Source organism: Thamnophis elegans, chromosome 10, assembly GCF_009769535.1.
Source record: "Thamnophis elegans isolate rThaEle1 chromosome 10, rThaEle1.pri, whole genome shotgun sequence".
Classification (NCBI taxonomy): Eukaryota; Metazoa; Chordata; class Lepidosauria; order Squamata; family Colubridae; genus Thamnophis; species Thamnophis elegans.
This window is the reverse complement of record NC_045550.1, coordinates 37,316,497-37,336,582: the sequence shown is the minus strand read 5'-3', so window position 1 is coordinate 37,336,582 and position 20,086 is coordinate 37,316,497. Positions and strand designations below refer to the sequence as shown.

The window sequence follows — 20,086 nt, the reverse complement described above, 5'->3', positions numbered from 1 at the left end:
AGCTTTTGCTGATAAGATAAAAAAAAATATCTGTCCTTCCCTGGAGACCACCACCATTTGTATCAAAGCTGTGTCAGTTGTGGCAGGACTTGATAACAGCTGGTTAGAGACATGACCACACAGTAACAGAAAAATAAGGACCAGGAAGCTTGAATCATAAATCTTCTGAAAGCCCATCCGTCCAGTAGGACTACGAATCTGTTTCTGTCATAGTTAAGGGAAGCAGCATTGTCTCCTGGCCTTTTAAACATCTGAAGTTCAGGCACCAATTATACCATAAAGGAGACCTTCAGAAGCTTCTATTGATACATTTCTTTCTTATTTACTCCATTGTTTGTTTTATCTTAGTATTCCGTATTGCATTTAAATATATAATTCAAAAGAAAGCTTAGAATTTAATCAATTTTATAATACTGGTTAAATTGTTAAGAAATCTATTGTCTTTTGGAAAAGGGATGAAAACGAGACAAAAAGGTCAAGGTGAAATAAATTGTCTTGGACACTTCCACGTGGTCCCTATTTCTAGTACCAAGCCATGTTGACACAATTGCAATTGCCCTCAGCATTGCTATTCCTGAAGTATTAATAACATTGCATGAGAAAATGCAGCTGAGCAAAATGCAAAGACAAGAAATGACTAGCATCTTACTCCTTTACCCCTGTCCAGGTTTGTCATTTTTGTTGGTTTGTTGGAAACCTGCCAAACTACCAAGTCATTGTCTTGTCTGACAAATGAAAGACACCTTAAGATGCTTGTATGAAGTACAACAGCTTTGTTTCTTAGCAGGGAAATGGGACAGCCTAAGAACTGGGAAGCACAGTCCTTGCCAGTGGAAAACAGGTCCACTGTTTTAATTCTGAAAAGCCAACTTTAAATATAAATGTGTTGAGTATGTTTCCTGCTGAGCCACAGCTGAATTGGAAGTAAACTGGCTCTTATGTTCAGAAGAGCTGACAGCTTATGGTATTAGGGTGGGGAATGAAGAAAGTAATAGATGTTATATGCGAACGGCTTTTAGTTCTGTGTTTATGTGTTTGAAATGTTGGCCATTATAATTTGTACTTCTATTTATTACACTAGACTAAAACCAGAAATAATCTAAAAAACTAAAAATAAATTGTATATGTATAACGTGGAAAGCTTTTTGATTAATAACAGACAGGTTTCCTGTACCTCTTGATTCTAAAACCATTTCAAATTTATATACTTGGACTACTTCCACATTGTCTCCATGATCTCTGTCCCAAGTGCCACATAAGATATATAATCAATATAACCAATTCAAGCAGCAAGTAAAATAGCTTGTTTCGCTACATCGGATACAGTTTTATGGTTGCTTAAAATTCATTTTAAAGAGAAAATTGAGACAAGGATTCTATAACATCATTTTCTTGACATTTCTGATTGCCTGACAATGGCAGAGTGTTTGAGAAGGCCCCAGAAAAAATTTAGAAGACTTGGCTAGTTAGTATGAGGGAAGGAAAACATTTAGGTCATATAAAATTGTTGTGAGTAAAAGCCACAATGCCATCATTTGTGGCATGATACATTATGTAATCCACATCAGATATATCATGATTAAAAATACATACATATTTTTCACCATTTGTATGATAATATCATAATTCATGACATGTTACCTATCCATTTGCTCTTCCATGAGGATGCACAAGTTTCAGTTATAGGGTCTAATGTTTTTCTTGGCATTGGTTTTTTCTGTTATTTCCTCAATTTCTCTAGGCAGAAGTTAGAATAACAGTTAAAAAGACACCCAGAAGTCATTGGAGAAAAGAAAGAAATTATTTGAAATAATGCTTGATTTAGAGGAAATATCTCCATCTCACCAACGATTATCTTATTTGTGTGTGTGATATCACTTAATCCTTCCTCACAACATAGATTCTTTTGCTAGTTTCAGTTTCCTGATGTAATCAGCAGATACAATTAATCAATTAAACTGTACTGCTGATGTCACTCAACAATATTTCATTATTTTCCCTTGCCAGAATAGTTTGAAAGACTTCATTAAAATACTTGTATTAAAAGAGAGTTGGCATAAGGCCATAAAATCAGCATAACAAAAAAGGAGGAGCCATCAAAGCCCAGGGGTTTAAAATATAATTTAGTGCAGAAATACTAAGTTAATAAACTGACGGTCGTGCCAATATGCCTAAAGCTAGAACTGTTCTGAGTTGTATTATTTGATATGTTGAGGATATATGTGTATGCTAAAGAAATCAAAACATTCCAACATCATTCAATACTTGGATTTCTTCTGACAACATTGCCTGATATTTCCCAATCTTTCTTTATTGGTAGCTCCTTCTCAAATTGCTTTGATCCAGGCTAAGGAAATAACAAGGCACAGTGTGGCATTGGCTTGGCTGGAACCTGACCGGCCAAACGGAGTCATCTTGGAATATGAAGTCAAATACTACGAAAAGGTATTATTATTCATCATGGATAAATCCCATTTCACCATAATGTTTGATCCCTGAGCCAAATAAGCCCACAGTTATTATCACATAAAAGGACTTTATTAAGAAAAAATGGTTTTATAATCATACCCATTTTGACAAGTTGTATATCTAAGGAGTTGTACTGAATAACAACTTGCATATATATTTTTTTCCTTAGTAGGTAGTGGTGGTGGGCATTTTTTTCTTTTTCTAGGAACTGTCTGATCCTAATAAGCTATTTGTAATGAGAATCAATAGAACAGAGAAGCAGTGCAACATTAACCTTACAACAGAGACAGACGTGTAATAAGGAAGTATATAACGCAGTAATAATGAACTCTGTATGAGCTGATAGCTTTTTCCCAGAATGATAGTGGGGATTTAATAAATTTTAATAGGAAACAAGGAAAAGAAAATTACATTCTTCACCTCTTCTAAATTGTGCAGAATTATTATTTCTATAATATAATTTGTTACTCCTCCATTTCAGAACTATAAAAAGATCTATTTCCTCTCAAGGTTGTCTGCAAAATGAACAATTACTTTTTCCTTCTGTTTCTCTCTTTACATGTCTTTTAATAAAATCTCTTTATTTCCTTTCCTAATTGTATAAAAAGTGACTTGTATATTTTCCCTGGAACAAGATTACAGTATTTTTTTTTCTTGAGGTATTTGCCAGGCAGAAAAGCAGAAAAAAGTTGGAGAAGATTGGCAGCCATCTCTTCAGTTACTTTGGGATTTATAGTTCTATACTGCAAAGGAAAAGGGATAATGTGTGAAAGGACTGCTAGAAATAAAACATTGTTAGTTCATCAGGAGAAGGATGACAACTTCTTTGTTATTTTATCAAAAAATTCTTTCTTGCCTTTTCTCTCAGCAGAGCTTAAATTATAGATATCCTCTTTGCTTTTTCAGGCAAGAAAAACCCTCTGACAAAATATAAAACTCAATAACACTCATGTCGTTAAAGCTAATAATAGAAACGCTAAAAGAAAAATCACATTCATTATCTAAATGTGACTATATTTCCTAATAAGTAAAATACAAAGATTCAAGACCTTCAGGGGACCTACTTACTCACTTCCCTCCTCCTTTTTATTGTTCTGTCTCTTTGCTAGGACCAAAACGAGCGTAGCTATCGCATTGTGAAAACAGCAACCAGAAATACCGATATCAAGGGCTTGAATCCTTTAACTTCGTATGTCTTTCATGTGCGAGCAAGGACAGCAGCTGGATATGGAGACTTCAGTGGACCGTTTGAATTCACAACCAACACAGGTAATAACAATAGATCTCTCACTGGGGTAATGGAGGCATTTTCCCTTGTCACTATTTGAAAAGCATATTGTATGCACTTGAGTTGAATATGAATGATTTGTTGGTGGTGGTTTGGAATTCATTACCAAGCTTTGACTAAGAAAACAAAAAGATGCTGTGTTCATGTGTTTTTGTTGTTTTTATTGCTTTTACCAAGAGTCCAATTGAAAGTGTGATCTTTTGTGTGTACCTGAAATGGAAGGATGTTGTTTCCTTTACTCTGTCCACATTACACTCAACAAACCTTTTCCAGGGATGAAAAAAGACATTACCAGAGATGGAAATATAGGTTTTAATTTCAACATCCTCATATCTACTTTTTTTGTGATAGATCCTTGCATTATATTGAGTCATTTTTGTTTGGAATTTTTCAGGATTTGAGACTTCCAAACACAGGTATAAACTTGAGTTCATAGATTTAGAATGCCAGAAGCAAAAGAGAGAAAATAAAATAACAACATAATCTCTCTAACCTTCATTGTTATCTTTACATTACAGGCAAGCAGTCTTTAATATTTTAAGGAGAAAACATATATTATTTTTGCTATTCAACTTATTGACTAATAGTAGATTTGCAAAGTATACTAAAAGTCAGGCCACATAGACAATTATAAATTATATTAATGTAAGAATTGTTTTTTTTCCCCTAAATACTTCTGTACTTGTTTGACACAGAAGTTTTGAACATTCTTTACTTTTGGTATACTGTGCATATGTACAGGTCCCTAAAACAATAATAAGGAGTCATTTATTAATTGTCAGTCCAGTTAATTTGCCTATATGTTGGATAGATGAGGGTGTCAACTTGTCCTTGACTTCAGGCTTCAATATACCTTGGGCTTTTTCTAATGTATACCACATTTAGGAATGAGAATAAATGGAATCCTAGAGAACCATGAAGTAATCATGCTAGATGAGCCAGTAGCTAACAGCTTTGAATCTTCACTTCCTTCCTATTGCAGTTCATTCGCCAACAATCAGACAATCAAGGCCAATTGCCATTCTGCTCCCCTTTTTTGGCCAAGGAAGAAAACCGTTCAATATAATGATGGACTGTTTTAGATTTAGCTATTATTTTCTCTTCTTTGATTAATTTGAGAAATAAAATGTCTGTTTTGTGCAAGTGTATGTCTGTTGGACAAATGTTAAAAAAAATAGTTGCTTCTTGAAATAACAGGAGAGATTAGATGCTTAATGTTCATTGCATGGAGAAATTTTAATCATTTCAGGTTGTGCTGTTCAGTGTTAACAACCCTCAGGCAGAGCATGTGAGAATATGAACTGCTCTTTGTCGCTAAAGACAGTGGAAAACATCTTGTTCTGTTTGAGTCTTTCTCTTGCTCATAGTCAAGGAATGAGCATCTGGTCCATTTTAAATTAAATAAAAGGGAAACAGCTCAGCAGGCACTAAATCAGCCATTATATTCTCAAGAGTAAAAGTGAAAGGAGAAAACTGAAGAGTTTTCCCAAAATTCATTATGGAGCATAATGTATTTTACTAATGACGGCTTTCCTGGAGAAGAATTGCAAATGAATATCTTCTACTGAAAAGGTGACAGAATAATTCTGTACAAAGTGTGACAAAGATGAAATGTCTTCATCTTCACATAAACTGCATATACCTCATTGTCTGATCCTGTGCTATTCCTATCTGTGATATAACTGTAGAATCTTAACAAATATTGGTGTGTTTTTTTCTAGTTCCTTCTCCCATCATTGGAGAAGGCACCAATCCCACCGTTCTTCTGGTCTCAGTGGCTGGCAGTGTTGTCCTCGTGGTCATTCTCATTGCTGCCTTTGTCATCAGTAGGAGGTAAGGGTTAAGTTCCCCTTCTTTCCCCTTTTCTTTCATGTGGGAGCTTTTTGCCTCCTTGAAACAAAGCTAAATTCTTTGATTAGCATCATAAACACTGCATTTGCATTACAAGACTTCTCCTGTGTTGCTTTGATCTTCTCAGCATCAGTACTACAGCAGCATGTAATGTAATGGTAATTGTTCTAGAATTATTTGCTCTTCAGATGCAAAATCATTTCTAGCTATGGGGATGGTGGTGGGAGGTTTTAAGATGCAAGCCAGCAACTTGAGATCTGAAGAGAGACTGTAATTTGATGTAGAATTTAATGAATGCAGTATTCTGGGTTGATGAGTTCTGTGCTAAGAGTGCCAGACCAGAGGAGGGGTTCTGGGGAGATGGAATGAAACAAGCTCCTGTGTTTGAGCGTATACCCGGAAAAAAGAATGCCTTTTTTGATTTTCTAATCACTTCTGTATTTGGCCAAATCAGCTGTTGTTAGCTGTGAGGAACACAGAAGACACTTATAAATTCCATAGTGGGTATACCAGCCAGGTTAAATTAAAAGTCCTAGAAAAGAAAGCTTTTAATCATACTTTCACAGGTAAAAGGGTCTTTTTTTTCAGACCATAAATTATCTTGCTTTCTTCTTGGGCAAAAGAAGAAAGGAAAAAATATTAGATAAAAAAATTATTTCTTTGAAATGTTCATAGCATATTTGGAACTTACTACCATCTGTAAGTGAAAAGGGTTTAGGGCTGTCAGACAAGTAAGTTCTTTTTCTTTTGCAATAATAGAATAGAATAACAGAGTTGGAAGGGACCGTGGAGAGCTTCTAGTCCAACCCCCTGCATAGACAAGAAACCTTATAGCATTTTAGACAAATTGTTATCCAACATCTTCTTAAAAACTTCCTCTGTTGGAACATTCACAACTTCTGGAGGCAAGAAATACCTCATAATTCTCTTGGTTCAGTTTCAACTAATTGTGGAAATTTTGGAGGGACAGAGAAAGAAGATATGGAAAGAACAGGATTACACAGTGGAAGTTGAAGGCAATTCTTCTCTAAGTGGGGAATTCAATGAAAAGAAAGGACACAGAAGGAAGTTAATGGAATGATGAGGAAAGTGGAAGAAGATCTCTGGAAAGATTTATCTGTTTCTTACCAAGCAATCTGGCTGGAGGGAAGAGAGAGAATGAGATAGGGAAGCAGTAAGAAGACAGGTAGAAGGTTCAACAAAGATTAATTAATAAATAAAAAAAATAAAAATTGAAAGCAAACATAAAAATTAAAAACCCCAAAAAACTCAAAGGGAAAACTTAATGAACCACCAGATCTTTTTCTGCAGTCAATTTTCTATGTTTCTTTTAGAATAAAGGTTTGATGTATACAAAAAGTGATCTCTCTCACATTTTGCTTCTGTTGCTTTAGAGCAATGATGGTGAACCTATGGCATGCAGACCAGAGATGGCATGCAGAGCCATGGGCACCATCTCCAACTGGTCTTTGGGGGCACAGGAGCACTAGAAAATGGCCTAAAAATGTCCAAAAAACACACAAAAACAGTTTATTTTGGGGCCATTTTTCTGGGCAATTTCTGGGCAGTTTTTGAGCTGTTTTTTGAGCCATTTTTGGCCCTGAAAATGACCCCAAATAGCCTAAAAAATGGCCCAAAATTACCCTGTTTGTCAAGCCCCTTTCAGGCTGTTTTTGGACCATTTTTCACGCCAAACTGGTCTGAAAAATGCCCCCCAAATGGCCTGAAAATGGCCCCCAAAATGCCCAAAAAACAGGCAGGTGCACGCCAGCCAGCTGATCTTTGGGTTTTCAGCAGTCCGGTGCACCCACGTTCCGGTTTGGATACTCGGTTCTGAAAAGATTTGCCATCACTGCTTTAGAGTCTCCATTGCTAGCATTTAACCCATTCATCTTAGTTCCAAGAAAATAAAGTCTTGATACTAAAAGGAAAAAAAAAACCCATGCTCATTCTTTAAACATTATTGAACAATTGCTAAAGTCAGGGAATCTCTCACAATTTTTAAAATTGTAAACAATGGGGCAAACAATGACTGATTATAATTCCCATGCTTTTCTTCATTTCCAGATCTATTTTTTAAAATTAAATATTTTATAGATGAATGCTGGGAATATATTTTATTACATTTTTTTTATTTTCTGTACTTGTCTTCCCAAATGAAGATGAGTACTGTATAGTAATAATATAGTATGATATATTAATAAAGAAACGTGTACCATTTAGTCTTTTAGCACCAAAGAATTGGAATGAATCATTTAGGTGATCTACTATATATATATATCACTTTATTCAGATTATACCAAAAGTGATTTCTCAAATTACCAGATTTTATTTTTATTTTTTCTTCCCATTCCATGGCTGAATAGAAATAATTTAGTGGTTTGTAAGAATCTATGCAAGAATTAACGATAAATATTAAACAATCAAATAAAATGTAAAGATACTTCAAATAATTCACAGTATATTGCTAATCTACTGATGTTATCTTATTTAATGTATGGATATCAAATACAAATTTTGATAGGATTAAAACAAGGTTGGACAGCCTATTACTGAATTTTATGTGGCTCTTGCCCTCATTTTAAAAGTGCTTACGAAGCTATTCTACTTCTGCCAAGATTTTCCTGCCCTTTTCCCAGTAGTCCACTGAACATAGAAAGAAAAAAAATGAGGTTTTAGAACTGTGATATATGATGCATAAACTGTAGAAATAAAAATTGGAGGTGTGCATAGGGCTTGAAATTCATTCTGGTTTAAATTGGAAACACCCACTGATACAAGTGCAAAACTACTATTTTCCAATGCAGAATAGGCTGCTCTGAACCATTGTGGAAATGTTTCAAGAAGAAAACATCTCTGTTCCAGAAGTAAAACATTCTGTTTCAAATTCAGAACAACTTCTAAGAGAAACAGCCTATTTCACACTTGAAACAGCTGTTTCTCTTTGAAGCAGGACATTTTGAAGTCAAGATGAATTGTTTCAAATTCAAAATGGTTCAAATTCAAAACATTTTGCATACCCCTAAAAATTACTATGCTATACTGCAGAAGTAATAGCAGCCTGTTCCACTGTCCCATATGTTCCATTGTTCATTAGAGGATATTAATTCCAACAGACGTCCTGTTTCATTTCAATGAAAAGGATTGATAAATCCATCGCTTCCTCCCATCCTTCAAAATAATAATAGTAATAGGGTATGCATATATAATACTTTCATAGATTGAATGAATATGTTTGGCTCCATGCTACTGAAAGATTTCTAAGATTGTATTACAATTCTAATGACCATAAAAGTACCCTGGCTCAAGATGGCAAATTTTAAGTTTTAGTGCTTGGCACTGGTTAGCTCTTTTCTTGGGGGTGATGGAATGTTGCTCCAGTAAACAGTAAATAAAGTCAGTAAATAAAACAGAAGGCTATATTATTCATACTGTATTGAGAAAGGTCAATATCCAATGCTAGTTAACATAGCATTTCCTGGTCCATATGCTCTGTGATTCAAGCTTTATTTCTGAATATTTTCTTCTGGAACACTAAGATACTAAAAAAAAAACTTTTTAGTGTCATGATCTGCTTCTAGTCTACTCATAAATTCAATTGAAAATGAGAATCTAAACTGGATGATATAATCCAGGATTATGTAAATAAAATCTTATACTTTCTAATTTATTCTTATATGCTTCCTTTTTATTTTTTATTTTTCTGAAAAAAACAAAAGCAGTTATATAATCCATGCAGTTATAAAAACTGAGAACTAGCCATCACTCTAATAGATTTCAGTAGGTGTTTAGCTGTTTCCCCAGCTTCCATGCTGATAAGAGAAAAATAATTTATGAAAATGCAGCAGAGAGAGATAGCTTTATTAAAAGCTATTCCAACAGAAAATAGTGTTGCTGAGCCTGGTGACTTGAATTCCCCCCTGCTTTTATTGATTGCCTTATTATTTAAGACAGGATTGATACTTAGATGCTTTGGATTTCTAATTACAAGTCAGCACCTTAGAGAATTGTTCCTGTTGAGTTTCTCTAAGATAATTCCTATCCCACTTCCTCATTTTTATTTTATTTAAATTACCACCTCTGAAGTCAGATAAACATACTCTAGTAATTGGACTTCACCGGATCACTTCTTAGAAAATGAAATGTCAGCCCCTTGGCCTCCTATTGATTTTCTTTGATATCAGCATAAAACTGAAACCAGATAACTGATTTGATATGTATATGATTGTGTCTTATTTGACAAAAACAAATAAGTGGTTTATAAAAAGCTTGGATGCTTGGCCCCATTGCTTGTGAGTTTATTATAAAAGTATGCAAATAGCCATTGAATTGAAGTGTATTGCTCTGAAATTGAAACACAAATATCATGGTATGTAACAGATGTTTAAAGTTGTGCAGAGCAAGGTTAAAAACTATTAAAGACAAAAGAGTTTCTATGTAAGATTTTCACATTCTGTGTTGAAGCAAAAACAATTATTTCCTGAAGCTAGATTTAATACATTACCCTCTCTTGTTTCTTTAATATAAATGTACTTGTAAGCTAAATTGCTTACAGTGCATGCATGCACTTATAGGCGTGCATGCGCACATGTGTGCACGCACGCGCACACACACACACACACTAGGAGAAAACATTTTTAACTGAACTTATGAGTATTGATCTTGATAGTTATCAAATGCAACTTGTCTGTCAGTGCCAGGAACTGAAATGTGTTGATACACTTTTGTGCTACTCATGGCTTCCCAAAGAGATCAGTAGACAACTTTTGACCCAAAATACTGAATCAAATAGATACTTGATTTGATCCATATGGTTCTATATATGCTAGCCATATGGAGTTCATCACCTGATAGGTTGTCAGTGATACCATCTTTGAAAGTGTTGATAATCTGCAGGAGGAAGAAATTACCTGGAAGTCAACTCTTTTGAAACATGAAGTATTCAGAGTTTATAAATAGCTTACCGTATATACTCGAGTATAGGCCGAGTTTTTCAGCCCACTTTTTGGGCTGAAAAAAGCTGCCTCGGCTTATACTCGAGTCAGTGAAAAATTTGCCCAAATGGAGGAGAAAAAGGGGCGCCCCTTTTTCTCCTCCATTTCGGGACCCAGTGGAAGTTCTCTGCGCGAGGTGAAATGGCCGGCAGCAGCCTCACTCTCCTGCCGTGGCTTCCGTTTCAGTCGCGCAGAGAACTTCCACTCGCTTCCCGGGCTTGTGTTCTGATGAGGGGGAAAGAGAGGACTTTCCTTACGCCCGCATCAGAGCTGGACGTAAGGACTTTACCCCATTGATGAGGCGGGCGGCGCGGATTGTAGCAAGGACGGCCGCCGATCGCAGCCTGGCTGTGCTGGCGGGGACGGGCGGGGCGGGGTGGGATGAGACTCCCCACTCGCCAAGATGGTAGGACTCCAAGTCCCATCCCCTCCACCCGTCCCCACCAGTGCAGCCCCTGCCGCATCAGCCGGAATCTAATTTCCCCCTCATCAGAGCTCGGCGCGGATTGTAGCAAGGATGGCCGCCAATCGCAGCCCGATTGCGCCAGGGGGTTCCGCTGGTTGAAAGAAAGTCCTTCTTTGCACCAAGCGCTTTTCCCTCCCAACTAATTATAACTAATTATATTAATTAGATAGATCAGTGTTTCTCCACCTTGAAGACTTGAAAATATGTGGACTTCAACTCCCAGAATTCTGGGAGTTGAAGTCCACACACTTTCAAGTCTCCAAGGTGGAGAAACACTGAGATAGATGATCCACGGTGTTTATTTTTGGAAAAAAGCGCCTCCTGCTCTGGACTGCCGGGAACGCGATCGCGTCTCTCTCTCTCTCTCTTCCCCCCACCCCCGGCTGTTCCCACCCGGGAATGTTCTGGCGGGCTAGGCGGAGGGTGCGTGTGCGTGCATGTGTGTCAAGGGTGGGGAGGCTAAGAGGGCGAGGTGAGATCCTGGCGGGGACCGCATTTCACCCGCCGAGCTTCCTTTTCCCCCGTCTTTTCCTCCGCTCGCCGACTTCCTTTCTCCCGTGGCTGACAGGTGGGTGGGTTTCCCTCCTCCTCCTCCCTGCTGGACGTGGATCTGCGGCGTGGGTGGCCGTCCTTGTTGCCCGCCGGCAGCAGGTCGCGGCAAAGAGAGGGAGAGAGAGAGAAATGCCGCCGCTCCCCGGCTCGCCTCTTTTTCCCGGGATCGCCGTGATGCTTTGAGTTTTCCTTCTGCGGAGGTGGGGTGGAAAGAAGAAGAAGTGGGGCCCTTCCCCGCTTCTTCTCGGACTACCTAAGCGTTGGGTGCGCTGTCCCCATCTGGGAAAGTAGTGCTGACTCATCAGGTGTCTGGGAACGGGTGGGGCTGAGGAGCGGCTGGGGGTGGGGGTGTTTCACAGAGCGGCTGGGGGTGGGGGGTGTTTTACAAAGGGATGAGGTGGACTGAATTACCCCCTTGTATCTGCTGCCTTGTTTAGTGATTGTTTTGTTTGCAGCTATAATGATGGTGAAAAAGACCTGTAAAGCAAAGGAAAACTGAATAGGATCCTCAGCCCAGTCACAGTTTCATTTAACAACCATTTAATGACCAAGATACTAGTCCCAGTTATGTTCACTAAATAAGGATTATCTGTAAACTGTTCTTTTGGTATCCACGTATGCAAAAGACTGATAGCTGTAGGAGATGACCAAGCTGAGCCCAAGGGAAGGGTCAAACACATCAATGGCCAACGTAATTGTTTCAGGGTTCATTTTATTTACACCAAATATAATTCATTTAAGAAATTGGACAGCACATCCTTTATTAGTTTCAAATTCTTTCTTTAAAGATATCCATGGTGGAATGTAACATGCTGAAAGCAACAGTGGCAATGGGATGCTTTTGTGGCCCTTTGGGATAACCAAGAAATAAGTGTGTGTGTGTGTGTGTGTGTGTGTGTGTCAGAGAAGAATTTTTAACACAGGTATGTTGTACATGCATACATTTGGACAAACTTTGCAGAAATCTCCTCTTTTTTAAGTTTTATTTGGCATCATTCAATAGAGCAAAGTCTGAAAATGAAGCTGCATGCTACTGTAGGAGTCCAACAGTTTAGCAAATAAAAAGAGAACTTAGTGTTCCAGGGAGATGAATTTAAACTGCATGGAGATGAGGTGAGTGAAGTATTTCATTGAATACACCGGTATTGTGTGATAATAATTTGTTATCCAGAGCAAATTTTTACAATGGCTACTGTATATTTAATGGGCACAGGCAGGCTGTATATGTTATTCAATGGGCAATGGCAGGCTGTAATTAATGGACACAGGACAGGCTGTATATTCAATGGGCACAGGCAGGACACTGGTAGAATGTATATTATGAGCCTATGAGTTTTGAAGGATTTTAACTCGTGTTTTAGCTTGGTTGCTGAATGAGCTAAGGTTTTTGTACTTTTAAAGTTATTGTTGATACCATATTGTTTTTATTGACCCTCTTTTCCACTTACAGAGCTAGTTTACTGTTTTTCTTTGAAATAAATATTCAAAAACATTATTGGTATCTATTTTTATTTTTGAAATTTACCGGTAGCTGCTGCATTTCCCACCCTAGGCTTATACTCGAGTCAATAACTTTTCCAGTTTTTTGTGGTAAAATTAGGTGCCTCGGCTTATATTCGGATCGACCTATACTCGAGTATATACGGTACTTCTTCATTACTTTATATATGAACTAGTTTATAATTATATTATACTTATTGTGTTATACCAACAGCTTATTGATGCTGATGCTGATGCTGATTACTTAATGTTGACCTACTTCATATTTGCACATTCTGGACTTCTGTTTGAAAAGTTGTGCATAATAGACAGATTCACACTGAAGTTATTGTACTTATAAAATTTATTTCTACAATAAATTGTGCTGACCTTAAATTTAGCTATTTGTAAAAAGAGATTTCAGAAAATAATAGGATTAAAACTATTAATGCCTGTTTATCTAAATACGTATATTGCCTGAATACTGGATATCATGCTTTAAATTCCAGCAGCTGGGAATCCACAGAGGGCTATCACCTCCTCTGTTTATTTAGCTTTCTCAAATGCATCATTGATCTGATCGAGCAGAGATGTTGTGGTTTTATGTAAAGGTACCCATTCTTACAAGGTTCGATTTCTTCAGTAAAGCTTTGCATTACTGACATGATACCAGTGCTAATGTCACATATTATGCAGGAAAAATGAACTAACTGCCTGTCAAAGGATATGATGTATGGCAATTCAATAGAAACAATAGATCTCAACAGTTTCCATTAAACAAAGCTATTTTAAACCATGCATTTTACTTACGTTTCGTTAATCTCAGAATCAATTCTATTGATTGTCTTCTGTATTTTATTTTATTTAGATAAAAAGTTTTTTGTTTGCACTATTTTTTGGTTTGTAATATGTTTGGGGTTTTTTATTATATGTTTATACTATATTCTAAGGCTTATATCAGTATTATATTGCCCTTGAATGGGCAGGATATAAAATTTTCAGTTAGTAAATAAAAGGTAGTTGGTTAAAAGAAAAGAAATGGAAAATTGTTCAGTAATAGGTTTTCATTGGTTATTCTTTAAAAAAGGAAAATGAATAGTTTAATGTGTTTTATTTCATCTTATTAAATGATGTATTGCTATTTATTATAATCACTAAATCAAATAATTTAGAATTCAGTAACTTAAGAGTTCCATTGCCTTGTACTGATAATTTGGGGAAACTTGTATGGTCACAATCTTCTAATTCAACAGAGTATCCAAGCTTCTTTAAGCTTTTTGTTGGTCTTTGTGTTTCCACTTTACTCTGTGAATGCTGACATTGCAAACTGATGCATTGACTAGGAAAGAAGAATGTAGATTGCATGCTGCTTCTTTATAATACCTGCTAATACCCTTGGCACTTACTTTTTGTCATGTGCTGCATTGTGCCCGCCAGCTTTAAGACCCACCTTTTCTTTATCTCTAAATCCCACCTGTAGACTTGCCTGCATCTCTGACCCCTAGGGTTTTTTTCACAGCGCTTGTATTCCCTTCCTGAACCCCGCCTTCCATTTAACCACTGTCACCCAAATCCCTGTAATTATTGAACTGAATATGACAAAAGCCTCCTTTGCTGTCATTCAGGTAAGCTGTCTACAAATGTCAGTTTGTGTCCAGCATTCCTCAGGCATCCTGAGCATTTTCCAGATCCTCCTGATGATTAAACAAGCAAAAGGGAGGAAGAAAGAAAGGAGTATCTTTTCAAAACAAAAAGCCCCAGTAGTCTCCAATTCTTGGTAAAAGCTCAACAGGTGATAAAGATAGAACTTAAATAACAAGTGGGTTGAGAAGCCTCTGATAGACCTTAATAGGGTATAATTAACAGACTAAAAGAAGTCCCTGCCCTCTTTCACTTGCCCCTTCTTTAGAGTTTGGGTTTTTTAGATGCTCTTGTTAATTGAAGATAAAATATTTATTAGGTTTATTTCCTCTGAACAATGTATCATTCATAAATATATAAAAATGTTTATTCCAATCATTATAGGGCATGATAGGAATATATTAAAATCAGCAGCTTGTTTACTATGATTAAGTACATAACAAACCTGTATATGTTTGCACGGTAAACTTTTCTCTCCCATATTTGAACAGAAATCTATGTGTTTATGTCAAGATTCTGATTGAAATGTTGATATAATGTTTAAACTGTCATGGACTGGTGAAAATTTGCCATGGTTATGACGCAGGACTCCACAGCCTCAGGAGCATAGTTTGCATGCAAATTGAATTTTGTTCATGACACTTTTAGAGACATCAAATTTGGTATTACTTTGTCTCTTCCTGTGGCATCTTTTTAGTATTTTATTTGAAAATATCTGTTTAGTCATAATTAAAATAGTGTAATTAATTTTAGCTATTTTGATATCTTTGAAATGTGTAAAGATTGCAAGGCCTGTAATTCCAATGTTTTATGGCTTGACTAGCTGGCTTAACACTTTTGAAAGAATATCATAGTTGGCTACGAGTGATTGATATTTTCATTGTTGTCTATTCGGTATATTCCAAACGATTCCTGAAGATAACTATGGATGCCATGATGCTGGGAAATATTAATAGCTCCCATAAGAGCAAAAAGAAGAAAAAGACTAAACACCATGATGTCAGAATAAGAATGTTTTGAATTATATCTAATGAGACTTGTATTTAAAGAACATTCCCTGAACTGAATCCTGAGACCCTAAGAATTTATGGAGATCTATGTTATTTGTGTGAAAATCCCTTCCTTAAACATTGTGTTACATTTCTATGTCTTTGCTGCTTTTGCTTGTTTAATCTTCACTGAAGATTCGTTGAAGATTAAAGATATGCCACATATTACAATAATATGAATAGTCTTGAGGCTTCATTATGCAAAGTATAAACAGCTTAATCAAGTACATGTTAGTAGTTGCCATTGAAACACTGCCCAAATACCAGCCAACAACCAGCTATTTTATTTGAAAATCCGATGGCTATAATAATTAACTCCAGCCTTTCCCTACATTTATTCACAAGTGTTTATTTTTAAATGCTAGGAAACCCCGCCTCCCCCAGTGACTCTGGATACATTACATAGTTAAAACCAGAATAATAAAGTAAAAGAACAAAGTTTTGTCCTATAAAGGAAAAAAAAACATCCTTCCTTTTATGACCTTATAATCCTTAATTCAGAGTAGAGTTGTGGGTGACTGGATGGAACTGAGTATTTACTGTCCGGATGCCCTTCCTGACACCATGCAGAGTTTGCAGCAGATATTTTTTCTTTGCACCCTAGGAAACATCTGCCGCTACCTAGGATTGAACTCTCAACCTTCCAAGTGGAAGGCGAGGATCTTCACCACCAGGCCACCACGCCGCTCATTTGTCTTAAAAAGTATGCCAAGCAAAACCAAATATTAGAAGGGTCACCACCATCCTACCTCATGGTGTGGGAGAGTTAGCAGTTTTCCAACATCTTATGGAACAGTACTATTACTGAGGGACAATGTTGCAACAGGCACACTTGACATTGTTTAATTGAGAGGACCTGAATTGCTTTCAGTCTGCCGTAGCTTGCTGGATGTGTAGAAAATGGAGATAAGCAGTTTTAAAGTAACTAGGCACTATGCCACAAAGGATTTTATATGTGATAATCAGCACCTTGAATAATATTTATAAGCCATCTGGCAACAAATGTAACTCACAGATGTGTGTACCACCGTACTCTTTGATTAGCAGATATCAAAACAAATGAGTCTGATCATAGAAGTATATTGTTTTGTAGCAAAGTACTGGTGCAAAACATTTTCTCCAAGTATCCATTGATTGTATGTATCTATAGATGCAAATAATAATAGTACAATGCAAATTATATAGTAATGTATATTTCAGGTAGGCCTTAAATTATCCCAAACCTGTAATAATTAACAGAATAAATGATAATTAATCAGATAATTATTTTAATCTCTAATGCTTTCCCTCCCATTTCTACAGAAGGAGCAAATACAGTAAAGCTAAGCAAGAAGCAGATGAAGAGAAACATTTAAATCAAGGTAAAATTTGCAGCCCTTGATTTTCTTCTTTTGCATGCATTTTTAAAGCTAGTCTATATGGAGCAAAAAAAATCATATTTTTTTGCAAGTTCTATTGCTTATTTTTCTTTGCTTGGAGCTTTTTTCATTCAAATTGTAAATTTGAATTTCTATTATGGGTAACCTCAAAATTGCTGCAGAAAATTTATATGCATACAAATTCCAATAAAAGCTGAATCTTGTTACATAGTATTCAGATGATACTTAAAGTAAAGTATTTCATTTGAAAAAAAAAACATTCTGAGGCTTGGCATATACAATCTGGAATTACATGTTACATCCTTCATATGTAATGTGGTTTGTTTGTTAACATATTGTATGGCCCAAGCTATTAAAAATGTATATCATGATTTATGGCATAACGAGTTGGATTAATTCAGGCCATTTAAGATTGTCAAAATATAGTTAAGCAAATATGATTTAGCGTAGTATTTGAACACAGAGAGTATTAACCTTTTCTCTTTTCCATGCTATTGCAATTTTTTTACAGATATTATTTTTAATGATTAATAGATGAAAAGGTTTCTAAGATGTAGAACTAATAAGAATTGTTCCTTTCTTTAAATCCCATTGGACTTCTTTCTACATGGACAGAGGAATCAATAGAAAATTTAAGGATGAGCATACTCATTGTTGTTCTTGATGTAAGCTACTGAAAAGTCAAACGTATTGTTGGAACTCAAGAAAAAATCTTCCCATCTCCCACTAATGTATAGTCTTTGTTAGAGGATCTGACTTTAATATATTCCATCCATCTGTGTAATGTATTCATGAGGCTTTTTGAGTATATTATTTTCTTTAGTTTTTATAATCCTCTGTGGACATGCAGCAATGTTCCTTCCCTATATATCTTGTATATAATTCTTGATATTTCTTGTATATAATTCTTAAGTTTTCAGAAAACCGTATTTGCATTCTAGGTGTCAGAACCTATGTAGATCCCTTTACCTATGAGGATCCCAACCAAGCTGTGCGGGAATTTGCCAAAGAAATTGATGCCTCATGTATAAAGATTGAAAAAGTCATAGGTGTCGGTAAGCTTAAGACAATATGTTATCACTGAATGTATAATGGTGGAAGGCTTACTGGGGTGTTGAATTGTTTAATTTGTTTAATTTAAACATTCAGTTCCATCTTTATATTGTCAGTCTTCAGACAATTTTCAAAAACATTTGAATAAAATAGTTTACAGTGTCTCTGAGGAGACCCAGTTTTTAAGTTTCAACACATTAATTTAGATGACTGGAACAAGTCTATTATATTTCTGTTTTTACAAGTTATTGAATATAACTTCTATATAACTTCTATAGTATTTTTTTCAAATAAACAAAAAGAGCAAATAATAAAATAAATCCAAATGAAGTTTGCATACCATAAACCAAACTATATATAATCCTCATTTGAATAAAGATGCACAATCTTTGTGTGCCCACATATTGTGCTTCATTTTGGGGGCAGAGAAGGAGGAAGTTTTTAAATGATGATAAATGTAATCTACAGGAAATGCATAGTTGAAAGTTGCAAAGGGACTTTGGGATTGCATGCAGCCTAAGTCAGACAAAAGCTTCTCTGGGTGTAATGGAAGGAATGTAGTTAGGTCCTAATTGCGTTAATGTATGTGTACCAGCAGATTCCTTTTGATTGTGCTTTTTTTCCCCTGCAGGTGAATTTGGTGAAGTTTGCAGTGGCCGTCTCAAGGTTCCAGGGAAGAGGGAGATCTGTGTGGCTATTAAAACTCTGAAAGCTGGCTACACAGACAAACAAAGAAGGGACTTTTTGAGTGAGGCCAGCATAATGGGACAATTTGATCATCCCAACATCATCCACTTGGAAGGAGTAGTCACTAAATGTATGTTGGCAGTTATCTGTCACTAATGTGTATGAGGCCATGATTTTAGCTGGACAAACTGAAACTTGCTATGAAATAAAATCAGTGCAGAGGTTCCTCCCCCTCCCATTTCTTTCTATAAAATGACAGATGGAATAGATCCACTGAGTGCTAATAGTAGGAAATCAGTGCAGAACTAGTCATCAATCTTGTTGTCAGCAGTAAATGGTTTTATCATTGCAGCTGATACCTTATCTTGAAGAACTTATGCATAATTTAACAAGGAACATAATACCACAACTTTTAAAAGAACAGGATGAAAATGGTAGAAGAATTGTTTGATTTAGAAATTGTGAACAGTTAAAAAAGCCCCCCATTTTTTAAAAAAAATATGAGGCAGTGATATTCCTCATAACGTGGTAGTATTGAGGAAAGAAAGGGAATAATCTCTCTCTTTCCCTCTCTTTCTCTGTATGTCTGTGTGTGTGTGTGTATGTTTGTGTGTGTTTGTGTGTTTGTGTTTAATAAAAGTTGAAGCACAGTGCAATGTTGAGAACTTTAAAAAAGATTTTGGACTCAGCTGTGAAGACAAGAAGTTTTTCAAAACAAAACCATCTTTGCCCTTAACATGAGACATGTTATGTATGCATTTGCTGATTTCTTTCACTTATGCATTTTCTCCCATATTATACAACACTTGGTTTCTTGCTTTTAAGGCAGTTACTATTCAGCATATCAATGAAGTCTGGTCTCAGGAAGAATTAGGACCTACTGTCCTAATTTTCAGGCCAGAATTAAAATGCATCTGTGAAGCTTGCCTTAGCTAAAAATAAATAAATAAAAGTATTGTTGTGAAGATCATAACTGAATGAAACCAGAGAAATACAAACAATGTAGTTATTCTAAGTATCTTATCCACTCAAAACCCAATCTTGAGAGTCAGGTGATTAGTTAGAAATAAATTGCATGGCATATTGTCAGGGGAAGGAAAACAATTAAAAATGTGCTTGCAACTTCAAGAATACGTTTTGTTGTTGTTTCCTTGTTGTTACCAAGGAAAACTCTGAAT

General features: G+C 36.1%; 1 protein-coding gene across 1 annotated transcript in view; it reads left to right on the top strand.

Moving 5' to 3' along the window:
* Positions 1-20,086, top strand: part of EPHA4 (EPH receptor A4) — a 170,315-nt gene that overhangs the window by 114,785 nt on the left and 35,444 nt on the right. Inside the window, 6 exon segments of the mRNA XM_032225561.1 lie at positions 2,321-2,445; positions 3,579-3,738; positions 5,479-5,590; positions 17,092-17,150; positions 18,110-18,223; positions 18,853-19,038. Coding sequence (XP_032081452.1) covers positions 2,321-2,445; positions 3,579-3,738; positions 5,479-5,590; positions 17,092-17,150; positions 18,110-18,223; positions 18,853-19,038 — 756 coding nt within the window.